We start from the raw sequence: 19,318 nt of genomic DNA on the forward strand, positions 1-19,318 counted from the left end.
CAAACCACCAGATTCAAAGAAGCAGAATCCCAGTTCACTCTAAAATAGTCAGTGATAGCAACAGATAAAGATGCTCGAAAGGGGGGATCCTCTAGGAGAGAAGGTTTAAGTCTCCAGGTGGGCACGGGGTCGGTACCCTGCCCCAGAGGAGTGTAATAGTTAAGGGTCTATGGTCGGAGAACGTTTTTGCCAAATATTCTGATTTCTCGACTTTGGTAATTATCGACCTTGAACACAAGAACCGGTCAATTCTAGTGTGTAAATTATGTAGAGGAGTATAAAACGAATATTCTTTGTGGGTGGGGTATAACTCCCGCCATGTATCTGATAACATCCAACCTATGACCCAGGAAGTTAAGAGGTCCGTCAACTTGGTAGCTCCAGCAGGCTGTAGTGGGGGTGTGACCGGTCCATATTCAAATCGAAGACCGCATTCCAATCTCCTCCCAACACCCAGGGTATCTCGACCCAGTTCGATAGTGCTAAGCCTAGTTTGTATAGAAACTTATCCTGATAATAATTTGGTGTTTATACCCTTCCCAAGACTATCAACCTCCCATCCAGTGTACCTTTCACTATAATGTATGTGCCTCAGTCATCTACCTTCCTCTCCACCTCCACAAATGGTATCCCGTGACGGACCCATATAGTTGCTCCCCTAGAAAAGGCTGAGTATGTAGTGGAGTAGACTGTGCTTCTTCATTTCTTCCTCAATTTCTGTGACTCTGTGTCAGTAAGATGGGACTCCTGAAGGAATGCAATCTGTGTACGGTGTCTAAGGAGGAATGAGTGGATGCAATGACGCTTTTGAATTGCCCCTAAACCTCGCACATTCCAGGTGAGAAATTGGTATGTCCCTGCAATTTCAGCCATGTGTGTCTTCCATCACGTGTAAGAATAACTGTAGCCCTGTTGTATTATCCACTGCATGTAGCGACCAGGAGTTCCTATACCCTGAAACCAAATTTAAAACCCAACCAAACTCGGCACATCATCTAAACAATACAGGGCCCAACATTAGAATACCAAGCATATCATTCCAAATCATGGTGCATACGCCAATGGGAGGGTGGCTGAGCTTTAGCACCAACGTTCATTGTTCATGTCCAGCTCCACTTGCTCAATGGCAGATCATCCCAGGGAAACAGGATGTATGATAACAAGTGGTAAGGGAATGGGGGATGGGTCACAGAATGATCTCCGCTTCCCAGCAGAGTGGTCGCTCCCCCTGTGACTGTGGTATCGTACTCGCAGCGCTTTGCCTTTACCGACTGCCAGCTGTGTGCTCTGACCGCCGCTTTGCCCAATTACATGTTCAATTGCCAGCGTTAGTTGCATTGTCGTTTATTTGCCAACCTTATTCCATTATTTGCAGCGCTTTGCCTTTACCGACTGCCAGCTGTGTGCTCTGACCGCCGCTTTGCCCAATTACATGTTTAATTGCCAGCGTTAGTTGCATTGTTGTTTATTTGCCAACTTTATTCCTGTTTTTGCGTCTCCCCCAAGCGCTCTCGGCTTTCAGACCCCTCCGCCTCCATTTTGTTGGTTGTTGTCCTCCGTAGCCCGCCCCGCCTCCCAGCTGAGACGCCCTCGCCCCCCCCCCCACTATCCATATATGACAGGAGTTCCCGCGCGCAGCGTTCACGCGCAGTGACCGCGCCCAACCCGCGCCGAAGGTGCGCCAAAGGTAAGCCCGTCTACGCCCGTCCGCGCCTGGACCGCGCCCAGCGCCATACCCCCTGGCCCTCGCATTGCCCAGCCCTCCCGCATTACCTACGATGCCGCCACCCTCCTAGCCCTTAACCTCGGTCGCGCTCCCAACTGCGTCCAAGCCGCCCCTGGACAAACCCATGGACCTTTCTCCTGCTTCTCCTGCAAATTCAGCGGCACCGACAACATCTCCGCTACGACCACACCACAGATTCCCGACCCCAACCATCTACATTGCATCCTTCTCAACACCCGATCAATCCACAGGCACGCCATTGACCTATGGAATCTACTAGACACCATTTCTCCGGACATCGCCTTCCTTACGGAAACATGGATGAATGCTTCCTCCGCACCATACATCACCATAGCCATCCCTGAAGACTATAAGATCACTCGCAAAGACCGTACCAGCCACACAGGAGGAGGAATCGCTATCGTCCATAAGAAATCAATCCGCATATCAACCAGCTCTGACGTCAACCTTGCCAACTCCAAACACCTTCACTTCCAGATCCACATCGACCCCAAAACCACACTCAGAGGCACCCTCCTCTACAGACCACCAGGACCCCGCGCAAAATTCAGTGAAGACATCACGGACTTCATCACCCCACACGCGCTCCCCTCCAAAGACTACATCCTTCTGGGAGACCTCAACTTTCACCTCGAAAAGATCAACGACCGCAACACCGCCACCCTCGTGGACAACCTCGCCAACCTCGGACTTAAACAACTAGTCACTTCCCCCACCCACATCGCAGGTCACACACTCGACCCCATCTTCACATCCAGCAACCATGTCTCCTTCAGCCACACTACGGACCTCCTCTGGATTGACCACAGCTGCGTTCACTTCACCTACAACAAACCAAAACCCTGCATCCACCTCCAACCTACCCTGCAAAGGAACTGGAACAAAATCACCACAGACCAAATCTCCGCATCGCTCCTTCAAAACACCCCAGCCCTCTCTTCTAACGCTAACGAAGCCGCCGCCAACCTCACCCTATGGTTATCCAACACCGCTGACACCTTAGCACCACTGAAAAAACGTCAAAACAAACCAGGCAGCAAGAAGGCCTCATGGTTCAACGATGATCTCAAGAAGTCCAAGAAACTCTGCCGCTCCCTTGAAAAGGCCTGGAAAAAAGACCCAACCACCAGCACCAAGGACGCCTTCAAAAACGCCACCCGCACTCACCACCAACTAATCCGAAAGGCCAAGAAAACAGCATTCAAGGATCGACTTGACAACAACGCCCACAACAGCAAGGAACTTTTCAACATCGTCAAGGAATTTTCCAATCCCTCGGCCAACTCCAACGACATCACCCCCTCTCAAGCCCTCTGCGACTCCCTAGCCTCATTCTTCCACAACAAGATTGCAGACATCCACAACAGCTTCGACAACCAACCCGGAGACCAACCCACCCAACCATCTGCTGAACATTCTCCCCCCGTGAACACCCTTAACGACTGGAACCCAATCTCCACTGAAGACACCATCCGCCTGATGAATTCCATCCACTCAGGATCCCCCACAGACCCATGTCCTCACCACATCTTCAACAAAGCAGACTCCGTCATAGCACCGCACCTCCGAGACGTCATCAACTGCTCCTTCAACTCCGCCACCTTCCCGGAAGACTGGAAACACGCTGAACTCACCGCCCTTCTGAAAAAACCCACAGCGGACCCCACCGAGCTCAAAAATTACCGCCCCATCTCGCTTCTACCATTCCCGGCCAAAGTCATCGAGAAAGCTGTCAACAACCAGCTCGCCGCCTTCCTCGAAGCCAACAAATCCCTCGACCCCTCACAATCTGGCTTCCGAGCAAAACACAGCACTGAGACCGCCCTCATCGCAGCAACAGACGACATTCGAACTCTATTGGACAATGGAGACACAGTCGCCCTCATCCTCCTCGACCTCTCTGCAGCATTCGACACAGTTTGCCACAACACCCTTTTACAATGCCTCAATAACATCGGAATCCAAGGAAAAGCACTTGAATGGATCACCTCGTTCCTCACCGGAAGAACCCAGAGAGTCCGCCTTCCACCATTCAAGTCCGAGGCCTCTGAAGTCATCTGCGGCGTACCACAAGGATCCTCACTCAGTCCCACCCTCTTCAACGTATACATGAGCCCCCTCGCGGCCATCGCACGCCAACACAACCTCAACATCATCTCATACGCGGATGACACTCAACTGATCCTTTCCCTCACCAATGACCCCAGCACCGCCAAAACCAACCTACACGAAGGAATGAAAGAAGTTGCCGAATGGATGAAACAAAGCCGTCTGAAACTGAACTCAGACAAAACAGAAGTCCTCATCTTAGGTACATCCCCCTCCGCATGGGACGACTCCTGGTGGCCGGAAGCCCTCGGAAAAGCACCCATCCCGACAGACCACGCACGGAACCTAGGCGTCATCCTGGATTCTTCACTCTCAATGAACAGACAAGTCAGCGCCGTATCCTCTTCCTGCTTCAACATTCTTCGCATGCTCAGAAAAAAATTTCGCTGGATCCCCTCCGAAACAAGGAAAACAGTCACCCACGCTCTGGTCACGAGCCGACTGGACTACGGAAACACCCTCTACGCAGGTACTACCGCAAAACTCCAGAAGAAACTCCAACGAATCCAAAACGCCTCAGCCAGACTCATATTAGACATCCCACGCAACGATCACATCTCTGGTCACCTTAAAGACCTCCACTGGCTACCCGTCAATAAGAGGATCACCTTCCGACTGCTTACCCACGCACACAAATCACTCTACGACATCGGTCCAGAATGCCTCAGCTCACGACTGTCCTTCTACACCCCCTCCCGCCAACTATGTTCTTCCAGCCAAGCCCTCGCCACTGTACCTCGCATCAACAAGACCACCATGGGAGGCAGATCCTTTTCTTACCTGGCTGCTAAAACATGGAACTCACTCCCCGCTTACCTTCGCCTTACCCAGAACCACCTAGCATTCAGAAAGCAACTTAAAACGTGGATATTTGACAAGTAATCCTCCTCCCCTTCCTAAGCGCCTTGAAACCCTCCGGGTATGTAGTGCGCTATATAAATTCTTTGACTTGACTTGACTTGACTAGTGGTTATATGGAGTGCATGTCTCAACTTGGCTCACCAGCAACGCCCGGAACTTGAAGAACATACTCTAGGTATATATCTCCCCCTATCCCACAACAGACATCAAATTTTCAGTGCATTGTATTTAATGGATCACGATAATAAAACTAACTATTGTTATATAAAGGATACCACTCATGTTGTCTCCGTGTTTCTATCTCAAATTGGTTCGCCATCGTCCTCAATTGTCTATTATATCATCAGCAGCTCTGGGTGTGATGGTGGGAAACAGAACGGCACTGTGATCAGAATCAGAATGAATCGTAGTGTCCTCTGAGTCAGTTCCAATCTTTTCTGTATCCTCACGGAAGGCACCCGCTGCCACTAGCACTCCTGGTTGGTCCTTTTTCTGCTGCTTCCGCGTTGGGCCCGAGCGTCCACTCCTCCCACCGGGCTCAAGAGACCCTCTCTCCTCCCGCCGGACTCGTCCTCCGGAGCCCGACCGGACGTCCCATAGCAGATTCCTGACCATCTTCTAAGTCCATCACCTCCCGCCATTCTTCCACATCCGAGGGACTTTCAAAGAAATGTGTCTTCTGTTCGTGGATAACCTTCAACCGGCCAGGGAAGAGGAGTGCATACTTCAGACCGGTCTTCTGCAGCCTTCTCTTCACCAGTTGGTACGACGAGCGCTGCTTCTGGACCATAGTGGTATAATCCGGATATAAGGATACTCTGTGATTTTCAAATTCAATTAGTGACTTCTCTCGAGGTTTCTCCAATAAGACCTCACGGTCCCTGTAGTTAAGGATCTTCACTATCAGTGGCCGGGGCGGCCAGCCAGGTCGAGGTTGGCCAGTCGGGATCCTATGCGCTCGCTCCACACAGAAGTACGGAGACAGGCCTTCAGTGGCGACATGGTCTCGGAACCATTGCTCCATAAATTCTGCTGCACGATTTCCCTCACAACGTTCCGGCAGGCCTATAACGCGTATATTATTGCATCAGTGTCTCCCCTCCGCATCTTCCACCCTATCCATCAGTGAGGTCACTTGCTGTTGGAGTTGTTGCATGGAGGAAGTGTTGTATGGAGGAAGAGTAGTCCACCACCATCGGTGTAAGATCTGCAAGGACGAGGCTCTGGTCCTTAACCTTATCTGCCAATTTACCATGATCTGCTTTCAAAAGGGACAGATTTGTAGTCAGGGCCCCCAGCTGCTGTTCCATCGCTGCTCTGGAGTCCCTTATTTCTTTCAAAATCAAGTCTAACTTGTCCGCTGGTGGTTCCCCACCATTGCCTGTTCCCGCAGCCCCAGGCGGGGTCCGTCCATCTCTGACACCTGACCCAGCCCGCGCCGCCTCCAGATCTCCTAGGCTCTCCAGACCCTTGGCCCCTTTCCGAACCATGGCGACCAAAGAAGGGGGGGGGTTTCCTGTTCTTCTCCAGAAGTTGGCAGCTCCTGCAATATGGACCGTCTCTAAGGTGGCTCCCCACCAGGGCGTACGATGCCCGGCAGCACTAACTGCGTCACATCAAGGCAAGGGCAGGTATGAAGGAGCAAGAGATAATGACGAGGGAAAGCAACGGGGTTTCAGCCCACGAGGGCTCCGTCAAGCCGAAGGGCTATGCAACTGGTAGATCGCCGACAGTTTCACTCCGTATACAAGGTCTCTTATTTAGCCACCACTCGTCGGGTACTGGGGAAGGGGGTTTGCCACACCGGCCAGCCGGTCGTCCACAAGTACACAAACTATCCCTCAATATCCAGGAGGGGGTCCGCCACCACCAGGACCTCATGTTCAGGCCTCCACTTTCAAGGTTCAGGCGCTCGCCGTAGCACGTCCCCTATCTGCCACTCTCAGTAGGTTTTCCTGTTCACGGTCTCACTCTCAGTAGTCTGCCATAAGGACCCTGCCCCTCTGTTTCAGCATGCCGTTGGCTATCAGTCACTCCCCCCGCTCCGGGCCATCTCCTGATGATCAGGCCCCCCCACGGCGGCCCCCGACTCACAGCACCTCAGACCACGGAATTTCCTCATTCAGATCGGGGCAAAATTATGAAGCGCCGTCCACTGCCAATATTCAGAGGGGGGGCACGAGGGGGAGATGGTCCACACTCCCCCCTTCCAGAATTCACTGCCTCCTCCTAAGTTGTCTGCCCTGCATCCCAGCATTTTTACTGTCTGCGAGGTTCACCCGCCCCAGAGCGGAAAGCAGGCGCCATGGGCAGTTCCGGCCTCGCGGCTCGTTGTAGTCTCGCTGCACTCCCTCCCAGAGCCGCCTCGTCACTTATATAATCCCGCTGCAATGTCTCTTTAGGAGCACAGCGTCAGTCGGAGATCCTCAGCCATCAGATGCGATGGAGCGACCGTACGCTGGTAGCACTCACGGTCGCTTCCTTCTGGGCAGCCCGCGTCTCCTCTCACTTCCGCCCATACTCCAGCGGAAACAGGAGACAGGGGCTACCAGAATCGGATGCGTTCCAAAAAGGATATGAGAGGATTGCCGTCCTTCCCTAAAGAATAACCCAACCGATTTCCCAGGATTGATCTCTAGGCCCGACACTATTTTAAATTGCTGGAAGATATTGGAGATCGCCGTGTGATCTGCCTCTAAGTCATGTAAGTATAACATGATATCATCAGCATAGATGGATATCAAATGGTATGTCCCCCCTACCGGGATGCCCATCCGGTCCAAGGGGCCTCGTAGTGCCAATGCCAGAGGTTGCAGAGCTAGCACAAATAAGATCGGGGATAAGGGGCAGCCCTGTTGAGTGCCCCTATGCACTGTGTAGCGTTAGGAGACATACCTGCCCGTGCGCCCCCTAGCGTATTCAACGTATAAAGGTGTCCGGAAAACCGAAGCATTTCAATGATTTGAACATGAAAGACCAGGACAGAGAATCAAATGCTTGTTTCAAGTCAAGCGCTATACAGCCCGCCCGCGGTAGGTCCGGAGGCGAGGCCGACATCAAGGCATGCAATCTTAGTGTTTTCAATGAGGTACTACGCCCTGGAAGGAATCTGCATTGGTCCTGATGTATAAGTGTAGTGAGTTGAGATTGATTGCGCATGGCCAGGGCCTTACTAAGGATCTTGTATTCCGTCGAGAGCAAGGAGAGAGGTCTATAATTAGCCATGTCTAGAGTATCTCTGCCAGGTTTACGTATGGATGTAACCAGGGCCTGCATGGTAGATTCCGGTAATTGCCCTTCCTTGAACGCCACTTTGTACACCTTCTCAAGAACCGGTACGAGGATATCAGAATAAGTCTAATAGAATTCTACCGGTAACCCGTCCATACGGGGCGTTTTATTACGATTGAGGCTCTTTATCGCAGCGCGTATCTCATGCTGGGTAATAGGGCCCTTGAGTGTCTTTTGTGTGTCCTCTGACAGGCCCGGGAAGGGAAGATCGTTCAGGAATTCGGCAATTTGCATTGGGTCCTCTAGGCCTACGGGCGCATAGAGGCCACTCAGGTGGGCGTAAAAGGCTTGATTTACCTCTACTTGCGTGCAGACCAAGGTATCCGCCAGGTCACCTATTTGGGTTATAGTCGGTGGGTCTGGCTGGTCGCGTACCAACCTGGCCAATAGTGTGCCAGACTTATCGGCTTCCGTGTGTTGACGACGTAAATATTCCTTGTGATCTATTGTCCGCAGTGTTTCTAAAACCTCTGCATGGTCATTGTACCCCATCTGTAGGTCCCCATTCTTCTTAGGATCAAGACTTGCCTCCCGCTCTAGGACCTTCAACCAGTCCTTCACCCCACAAAGTTTCTTATGGATCTCCTGCCTAGCCCCCACAAAATGTCCTATTGCCGCACCCCTGATCCCGACTTTCATGGCATCTCAAACCACCAGATTCAAAGAAGCAGAATCCCAGTTCACTCTAAAATAGTCAGTGATAGCAACAGATAAAGATGCTCGAAAGGGGGGATCCTCTAGGAGAGAAGGTTTAAGTCTCCAGGTGGGCACCGGGTCGGTACCCTGCCCCAGAGGAGTGTAATAGTTAAGGGTCTATGGTCGGAGAACGTTTTTGCCAAATATTCTGATTTCTCGACTTTGGTAATTATCGACCTTGAACACAAGAACCGGTCAATTCTAGTGTGTAAATTATGTAGAGGAGAATAAAACAAATATTCTTTGTGGGTGGGGTATAACTCCCGCCATGTATCTCATCCAACCTATGACCCAGGAAGTTAAGAGGTCCGTCAACTTGGTAGCTCCAGCAGCCTGTAGTGGGGGTGTGACCGGTCCATATTCAAATCGAAGACCGCATTCCAATCTCCTCCCAACACCCAGGGTATCTCGACCCAGTTCGATAGTGCTAAGCCTAGTTTGTATAGAAACTTATCCTGATGATAATTTGGTGTTTATACCCTTCCCAAGACTATCAACCTCCCATCCAGTGTACCTTTCACTATAATGTATGTGCCTCAGTCATCTACCTTCCTCTCCACCTCCACAAATGGTATCCCGTGACGGACCCATATAGTTGCTCCCCTAGAAAAGGCTGAGTATGTAGTGGAGTAGACTGTGCTTCTTCATTTCTTCCTCAATTTCTGTGACTCTGTGTCAGTAAGATGGGACTCCTGAAGGAATGCAATCTGTGTACGGTGTCTAAGGAGGAATGAGTGGATGCAATGACGCTTTTGAATTGCCCCTAAACCTCGCACATTCCAGGTCAGAAATTGGTATGTCCCTGCAATTTCAGCCATGTGTGTCTTCCATCACGTGTAAGAATAACTGTAGCCCTGTTGTATTATCCACTGCATGTAGCGACCAGGAGTTCCTATACCCTGAAACCAAATTTAAAACCCAACCAAACTCGGCACATCATCTAAACAATACAGGGCCCAACATTAGAATACCAAGCATATCATTCCAAATCATGGTGCATACGCCAATGGGGGGGGTGGCTGAGCTTTAGCACCAACGTTCATTGTTCATGTCCAGCTCCACTTGCTCAATGGCAGATCATCCCAGGGAAACAGGATGTATGATAACAAGTGGTAAGGGAATGGGGGAAGGGTCACAGAATGATCTCCGCTTCCCAGCAGAGTGGTCGCTCCCCCTGTGACTGTGGTATCGTACTCGCAGCGCTTTGCCTTTACCGACTGCCAGCTGTGTGCTCTGACCGCCGCTTTGCCCAATTACATGTTCAATTGCCAGCGTTAGTTGCATTGTCGTTTATTTGCCAACCTTATTCCATTACTTGCAGCGCTTTGCCTTTACCGACTGCCAGCTGTGTGCTCTGACCGCCGCTTTGCCCAATTACATGTTTAATTGCCAGCGTTAGTTGCATTGTTGTTTATTTGCCAACTTTATTCCTGTTTTTGCGTCTCCCCCAAGCGCTCTCGGCTTTCAGACCCCTCCGCCTCCATTTTGTTGGTTGTTGTCCTCCGTAGCCCGCCCCGCCTCCCAGCTGAGACGCCCTCGCCCCTCCCCCCCCACTATCCATATATGACAGGAGTTCCCGCGCGCAGCGTTCACGCGCAGCGACCGCGCCCAACCCGCGCCGAAGGTGCACCAAAGGTAAGCCCGTCTACGCCCGTCCGCGCCTGGACCGCGCCCAGCGCCATACCCCCTGGCCCTCGCATTGCCCAGCCCTCCCACATTACCTACGATGCCGCCACCCTCCTAGCCCTTAACCTCGGTCGCGCTCCCAACTGCGTCCAAGCCGCCCCTGGACAAACCCATGGACCTTTCTCCTGCTTCTCCTGCAAATTCAGCGGCACCGACAACATCTCCGCTACGACCACACCACAGATTCCCGACCCCAACCATCTACATTGCATCCTTCTCAACACCCGATTAATCCACAGGCACGCCATTGACCTATGGAATCTACTAGACGCCATTTCTCCGGACATCGCCTTCCTTACGGAAACATGGATGAATGCTTCCTCCGCACCAGACATCACCATAGCCATCCCTGAAGACTATAAGATCACTCGCAAAGACCGTACCAGCCACACAGGAGGAGGAATCGCTATCGTCCATAAGAAATCAATCCGCATATCAACCAGCTCTGACGTCAACCTCGCCAACTCCGAACACCTTCACTTCCAGATCCACATCGACCCCAAAACCACACTCAGAGGCACCCTCCTCTACAGACCACCAGGACCCCGCGCAAAATTCAGTGAAGACATCACGGACTTCATCACCCCACACGCGCTCCCCTCCAAAGACTACATCCTTCTGGGAGACCTCAACTTTCACCTCGAAAAGATCAACGACCGCAACACCGCCACCCTCGTGGACAACCTCGCCAACCTCGGACTTAAACAACTAGTCACTTCCCCCACCCACATCGCAGGTCACACACTCGACCCCATCTTCACACCCAGCAACCATGTCTCCTTCAGCCACACTACGGACCTCCTCTGGACTGACCACAGCTGCGTTCACTTCACCTACAACAAACCAAAACCCTGCATCCACCTCCAACCTACCCTGCAAAGGAACTGGAACAAAATCACCACGGACCAAATCTCCGCATCGCTCCTTCAAAACACCCCAGCCCTCTCTTCTAACGCTAACGAAGCCGCCGCCAACCTCACCCTATGGTTATCCAACACCGCTGACACCTTAGCACCACTGAAAAAACGTCAAAACAAACCAGGCAGCAAGAAGGCCTCATGGTTCAACGATGATCTCAAGAAGTCCAAGAAACTCTGCCGCTCCCTTGAAAAGGCCTGGAAAAAAGACCCAACCACCAGCACCAAGGACGCCTTCAAAAACGCCACCCGCACTCACCACCAACTAATCCGAAAGGCCAAGAAAACAGCATTCAAGGATCGACTTGACAACAACGCCCACAACAGCAAGGAACTTTTCAACATCGTCAAGGAATTTTCCAATCCCTCGGCCAACTCCAACGACATCACCCCCTCTCAAGCCCTCTGCGACTCCCTAGCCTCATTCTTCCACAACAAGATTGCAGACATCCACAACAGCTTCGACAACCAACCCGGAGACCAACCCACCCAACCATCTGCTGAACATTCTCCCCCCGTGAACACCCTTAACGACTGGAACCCAATCTCCACTGAAGACACCATCCGCCTGATGAATTCCATCCACTCAGGATCCCCCACAGACCCATGTCCTCACCACATCTTCAACAAAGCAGACTCCGTCATAGCACCGCACCTCCGAGACGTCATCAACTGCTCCTTCAACTCCGCCACCTTCCCGGAAGACTGGAAACACGCTGAACTCACCGCCCTTCTGAAAAAACCCACAGCGGACCCCACCAGGCTCAAAAATTACCGCCCCATCTCGCTTCTTCCATTCCCGGCCAAAGTCATCGAGAAAGCTGTCAACAACCAGCTCGCCGCCTTCCTCGAAGCCAACAAATCCCTCGACCCCTCACAATCTGGCTTCCGAGCAAAACACAGCACTGAGACCGCCCTCATCGCAGCAACAGACGACATTCGAACTCTATTGGACAATGGAGACACAGTCGCCCTCATCCTCCTCGACCTCTCTGCAGCATTCGACACAGTTTGCCACAACACCCTTTTACAATGCCTCAATAACATCGGAATCCAAGGAAAAGCACTTGAATGGATCACCTCGTTCCTCACCGGAAGAACCCAGAGAGTCCGCCTTCCACCATTCAAGTCCGAGGCCTCTGAAGTCATCTGCGGCGTACCACAAGGATCCTCACTCAGTCCCACCCTCTTCAACGTATACATGAGCCCCCTCGCGGCCATCGCACGCCAACACAACCTCAACATCATCTCATACGCGGATGACACTCAACTGATCCTTTCCCTCACCAATGACCCCAGCACCGCCAAAACCAACCTACACGAAGGAATGAAAGAAGTTGCCGAATGGATGAAACAAAGCCGTCTGAAACTGAACTCAGACAAAACAGAAGTCCTCATCTTAGGTACATCCCCCTCCGCATGGGACGACTCCTGGTGGCCGGAAGCCCTCGGAAAAGCACCCATCCCGACAGACCACGCACGGAACCTAGGCGTCATCCTGGATTCTTCACTCTCAATGAACAGACAAGTCAGCGCCGTATCCTCTTCCTGCTTCAACATTCTTCGCATGCTCAGAAAAACATTTCGCTGGATCCCCTCCGAAACAAGGAAAACAGTCACCCACGCTCTGGTCACGAGCCGACTGGACTACGGAAACACCCTCTACGCAGGTACTACCGCAAAACTCCAGAAGAAACTCCAACGAATCCAAAACGCCTCAGCCAGACTCATATTAGACATCCCACGCAACAATCACATCTCTGGTCACCTTAAAGACCTCCACTGGCTACCCGTCAATAAGAGGATCACCTTCCGACTGCTTACCCACGCACACAAATCACTCTACGACATCGGTCCAGAATGCCTCAGCTCACGACTGTCCTTCTACACCCCCTCCCGCCAACTACGTTCTTCCAGCCAAGCCCTCGCCACTGTACCTCGCATCAACAAGACCACCATGGGAGGCAGATCCTTTTCTTACCTGGCTGCTAAAACATGGAACTCACTCCCCGCTTACCTTCGCCTTACCCAGAACCACCTAGCATTCAGAAAGCAACTTAAAACGTGGATATTTGACAAGTAATCCTCCTCCCCTTCCTAAGCGCCTTGAAACCCTCCGGGTATGTAGTGCGCTATATAAATTCTTTGACTTGACTTGACTTGACTAGTGGTTATATGGAGTGCATGTCTCAACTTGGCTCACCAGCAACGCCCGGAACTTGAAGAACATACTCTAGGTATATATCTCCCCCTATCCCACAACAGACATCAAATTTTCAGTGCATTGTATTTAATGGATCACGATAATAAAACTAACTATTGCGACTATTGTTATATAAAGGATACCACTCATGTTGTCTCCGTGTTTCTATCTCAAATTGGTTCGCCATCGTCCTCAATTGTCTATTATATCATCAGCAGCTCTGGGTGTGATGGTGGGAAACAGAACGGCACTGTGATCAGAATCAGAATGAATCGTAGTGTCCTCTGAGTCAGTTCCAATCTTTTCTGTATCCTCACGGAAGGCACCCGCTGCCACTAGCACTCCTGGTTGGTCCTTTTTCTGCTGCTTCCGCGTTGGGCCCGAGCGTCCACTCCTCCCACCGGGCTCAAGAGACCCTCTCTCCTCCCGCCGGACTCGTCCTCCGGAGCCCGACCGGACGTCCCATAGCAGATTCCTGACCATCTTCTAAGTCCATCACCTCCCGCCATTCTTCCACATCCGAGGGACTTTCAAAGAAATGTGTCTTCTGTTCGTGGATAACCTTCAACCGGCCAGGGAAGAGGAGTGCATACTTCAGACCGGTCTTCTGCAGCCTTCTCTTCACCAGTTGGTACGACGAGCGCTGCTTCTGGACCATAGTGGTATAATCCGGATATAAGGATACTCTGTGATTTTCAAATTGAATTAGTGACTTCTCTCGAGGTTTCTCCAATAAGACCTCACGGTCCCTGTAGTTAAGGATCTTCACTATCAGTGGCCGGGGCGGCCAGCCAGGTCGAGGTTGGCCAGTCGGGATCCTATGCGCTCGCTCCACACAGAAGTACGGAGACAGGCCTTCAGTGGCGACATGGTCTCGGAACCATTGCTCCATAAATTCTGCTGCACGATTTCCCTCACAACGTTCCGGCAGGCCTATAACGCGTATATTATTGCATCAGTGTCTCCCCTCCGCATCTTCCACCCGATCCATCAGTGAGGTCACTTGCTGTTGGAGTTGTTGCATGGAGGAAGTGTTGTATGGAGGAAGAGTAGTCCACCACCATCGGTGTAAGATCTGCAAGGACGAGGCTCTGGTCCTTAACCTTATCTGCCAATTTACCATGATCTGCTTTCAAAAGGGACAGATTTGTAGTCAGGGCCCCCAGCTGCTGTTCCATCGCTGCTCTGGAGTCCCTTATTTCTTTCAAAATCAAGTCTAACTTGTCCGCTGGTGGTTCCCCACCATTGCCTGTTCCCGCAGCCCCAGGCGGGGTCCGTCCATCTCTGACACCTGACCCAGCCCGCGCCGCCTCCAGGTCTCCTAGGCTCTCCAGACCCTTGGCCCCTTTCCGAACCATGGCGACCAAAGAAGGGGGGGGGGTTTCCTGTTCTTCTCCAGAAGTTGGCAGCTCCTGCAATATGGACCGTCTCTAAGGTGGCTCCCCACCAGGGCGTACGATGCCCGGCAGCACTAACTGCGTCACATCAAGGCAAGGGCAGGTATGAAGGAGCAAGAGATAATGACGAGGGAAAGCAACGGGGTTTCAGCCCACGAGGGCTCCGTCAAGCCGAAGGGCTATGCAACTGGTAGATCGCCGACAGTTTCACTCCGTATACAAGGTCTCTTATTTAGCCACCACTCGTCGGGTACTGGGGAAGGGGGTTTGCCACACCGGCCAGCCGGTCGTCCACAAGTACACAAACTATCCCTCAATATCCAGGAGGGGGTCCGCCACCACCAGGACCTCATGTTCAGGCCTCCACTTTCAAGGTTCAGGCGCTCGCCGTAGCACGTCCCCTATCTGCCACTCTCAGTAGGTTTTCCTGTTCACGGTCTCACTCTCAGTAGTCTGCCATAAGGACCCAGCCCCTCTGTTTCAGCATGCCGTTGGCTATCAGTCACTCCCCCCGCTCCGGGCCATCTCCTGATGATCAGGCCCCCCCACGGCGGCCCCCGACTCACAGCACCTCAGACCACGGAATTTCCTCATTCAGATCGGGGCAAAATTATGAAGCGCCGTCCACTGCCAATATTCAGAGGGGGGGGCACGAGGGGGAGATGGTCCACACTCCCCCCTTCCAGAATTCACTGCCTCCTCCTAAGTTGTCTGCCCTGCATCCCAGCATTTTTACTGTCTGCGAGGTTCACCCGCCCCAGAGCGGAAAGCAGGCGCCATGGGCAGTTCCGGCCTCGCGGCTCGTTGTAGTCTCGCTGCACTCCCTCCCAGAGCCGCCTCGTCACTTATATAATCCCGCGGCAATGTCTCTTTAGGAGCACAGCGTCAGTCGGAGATCCTCAGCCATCAGATGCGATGGAGCGACCGTACGCTGGTAGCACTCACGGTCGCTTCCTTCTGGGCAGCCCGCGTCTCCTCTCACTTCCGCCCATACTCCAGCGCCCGGCTGGCAAACGCGTGATGCCGCAGCCGGCCTTAATGTACTACCTTCATATGCGCATTTATAGGGGACATTCTTCCAGAAAGTAACATTTTGGCCTCAGCGATACACCAAGAGCAGAGACCTCCAACCCCTCAGCCAGCAGCCAAGCACAGGTCCTGGAGGGTAGGAAAGAACACAAGCTGTATGGCTATTAAAGTATCATTTTAAGCGTTGATTTAATGGAACTGAAACAATGGCTGTTTTTAAGTAGTGGTTTAACTTTTTTATATGATTTAGAGCTGCATTAGCTAGATGGCATGCTGTTGCGGTGTTTTTGCGCCTGTTTCTAGAGGAAATTAAACGAGGCAGACTTAGATTTAAAACCACAATAATTAATTGCTTGTATTCCAAACCAGCCTGGGAGCTGCTTTCAGGAAGAATACAAAAGAGTGCCAGCCACATGGAAGGTATTGAGAGGGTTAATGCTGCAATAAAATGTAACCAGCTACGGGTCTGAGCATCTGCAGTGTAACATGAGCAGAACAAAGAGAAATGATATTGTACCAGGTCCCTGTCCCTTGGAGGAAAAGGGAGGGACAAAGAGGCAGGACTGGCCACTAGTAAGCAAGGATTGTTAAAGGATATTGAAAGAAACAAATGAGAAGCAAGAATGCCCTTTGGCCCACAGAGATATTTGTATACTAAAGTATACATGAGGTCGTAGGCTTACGCTTGACCTAACAAAAATGTGCAAAGGTTTTTTTCCCCAAAGGAGGCGCAGGAAACCAACATGGGAGCAGGTTGAGATCAGAAGCAACTGTGGGCATGAGGGAGGGAAGCAACACAGGGTGACGATGTTTTTTTTAAGTGGGGGGGGGGCGGAAGAACCATGGGGGATGAGGAGCGAATCAACATGGGGATCATTTGTAGGGAAAAGCAACGTGGAGGGAGGGATGGAAGACGGCATCAAATAGGGGAGCGAGAGCAACATGGACCTAGTGGGTAACAGCACACGGGCAAGTGGCAGAGAGGCACACGGGCAAGCAACAGGAACAAGAAGCTTGGCGGGGAAAAATCAAACAAGAGAGACAGTGGGGAAACACTTTTAAAGAAAAATAGTGCTTGAAAAAACGAACAGGAGTTGACAAATACAAGAAGAGGAAGGGAAACCCACACCGCTAATTAATACGAAGCAAGTTTATAAGTGACAATGACGCTAACAGTAAGCAATGGGTGAGGTCTATACCCACAGCAAGATGACAATATATCTTGCAAAAGACAGCGCATACACTGTGTTAGGTGAGACCTAAAGAATAATAAAAGTATTATTTGGAATGTGACATCACTCACAGTGATGTATGCTACATGAGTGAGAAATGTAAAAGTATAAGTGACATCACGTAGACCTTTACAACAGGATGTTTAATGATAAACGAAGGTCGTTGTGAATACCAATTATTCTTAGCTACCCTTTAAAGCTAACACTGAAAGTTTAAATGGTGGTCAGGGTCCATGCTAGAGTCCGATTGGTTCATTGGTGTAGAATAATATATAGGCAGAGGCATTCTGTATAGTAGATTCAGGGGCGGTAAAGCATCGCGTGTCATCAAACGTGCTCCACTGCTGCGTCCGGCTGTTCTTGCAGTAGGCTGTGTAGTGCCCCCAGTCCAGGTCGCCAAAGTGGTTCTATAAATGAAGAGACAGTTCATCTACATTACTGGTCTGTGCATTCAATAGTAAGTAAGCATCATAGTTCAGGAAAGAAACATATCTATTAACGGAAAGGAGATCGTTGGGTCACATGGCAATATTGTTAGGCATGGCGCCCACCGATTAGGCAGCTACAGCAAAGAAGCACACATTTCGAATTAATCATGACCCGTATTAGTGCAAAAACAAAAATACAGCTGTGTGCACTTTGATGAAAATACCTCCAGACCGCTGTACCTGCAGGGTGGGAGACATCCTCCTAATACTAGTCTAAAAGTTATCTTTGTGGTCAGAGTCAAATGTAGAGGGGTCACCGAAGCCAAAAGGATCCTATGCAACAACTTTTGGGGTTATTTTTATTTCTATTTTAAGTTATTCATTTTGACCACATACGATGACATTGTTTACAGATGCCCATCGCTGTTTGGTGCTTCTGTATTACATAATCGGTCACTGGTATGGGTTATTTGAGTTGGCATCACCTAGATGCTAACACAATGGTTGCAGCTGTTTGGGTCAGTATCTTGGGTCCAAGCAGGTGCTGGACCGTTAGTGCAGGTCATTTTAGTTGCCCTACGCTTCCCATGCAAAATAAAGACATTCTTTTTAAAAGATGTAGATCTGACGGGATCCTAAAGTTTACCATTTGTGAATACGGTGCCCTATTGCATACGAGTTCCAGAACTGCCATGGCACCCTGGAGGAAGCCTTATATGCTCACCCTCGCTCTTTCTGGAGAGTCTGGCCGAAGAACTGCTGACAGAATTGTGGGCTTCCGCAGAGGTCACCATTACCACAGGTGCTGCACAGCACCTATTTAACCCTCCAATTTGACACCTTCAAGTACTCACAAGTTGATGTGGATTTGGACGAGACACCAGTGTATATTACATTTAATCCAGATGGGTCCGTTACACTAGACCTCCAAGAAAGACAATCAAACATTGGAAGGTGGATGCAGAGAGCTTTCCCAGAATCATATAACTCTAAAACCAAGCTTATTTCTTGTCAGACAAAAGATGACCAAGCTGACTGCCTTGCCTTCTTCCAGATCTTCTTGGCAGTCCCTCCCAGTGTCTTAGAATAGCAAAGACATCTAAATTTCAAGATTTGTTTTTTGCAGTTTTAATCTAGATTGGTGCCAATATATCTTTGACTACCGAGACAGAAGCAACTACTGCCAGTTGGTTCCATCAATTTCTTTTTTTTAACATTTATTTATTGAGTTTTTCAAAGTAAAGTAGGTCATATTATTCAATGACAAACAAGGACATAGTACTCTTGAGCAGGGACTACGTGAGGAGTCACCCTGCAGCAATCAGTTCATGACCCTGAATTAGAAAAAACAAGAGAATAAACAGTGTAATTCCAGCATCATTGTGCAACCGCAGACGGTGCAGACAGAGAACGGTAACAGTAGAGCAACGTTACATTGTCTTCATGTGGGTAGGCGGGGCAGGAGGGGGGAGAGTGAAAGAGAGAGACAGCCACGAAGGAGGGGGAGATATCACATACAACCACTCAGATGTTAAACGTGCAAACTTCTCAGCTCATGGGCCATGGACTCCCACATAACCTGGGAAGGGCTCCCATAGCAAATGCCTGAGGGTGTGCTGGTGGGCCCCAATAGCTGGTCAAGGGCCTGCTTAGCAGGAATTGGTATGGGAGGATCAGGAGAACCTCCCTCTGACAAACTGGAATCAGAATCAGCATCCCCGT

At 50.9% G+C, this 19,318-nt stretch overlaps 1 protein-coding gene across 1 annotated transcript in view; it reads right to left on the reverse strand.

The window, feature by feature from the left end:
- Positions 1-17,261: 17,261 nt before the first annotated feature.
- USP50 (ubiquitin specific peptidase 50) overlaps positions 17,262-19,318 on the reverse strand; it is a 210,455-nt gene continuing 208,398 nt past the window's right edge. Inside the window, exon 7 of the mRNA XM_086959004.1 lies at positions 17,262-17,575. Within this exon, the coding sequence (XP_086815130.1) occupies positions 17,405-17,575 (171 nt within the window). The 3' untranslated portion in view covers positions 17,262-17,404. The remainder of the gene's footprint in view (positions 17,576-19,318) is intronic.

This window comes from Lissotriton vulgaris, chromosome 2_1, assembly GCF_964263255.1.
Source record: "Lissotriton vulgaris chromosome 2_1, aLisVul1.2, whole genome shotgun sequence".
NCBI lineage: Eukaryota > Metazoa > Chordata > Amphibia > Caudata > Salamandridae > Lissotriton > Lissotriton vulgaris.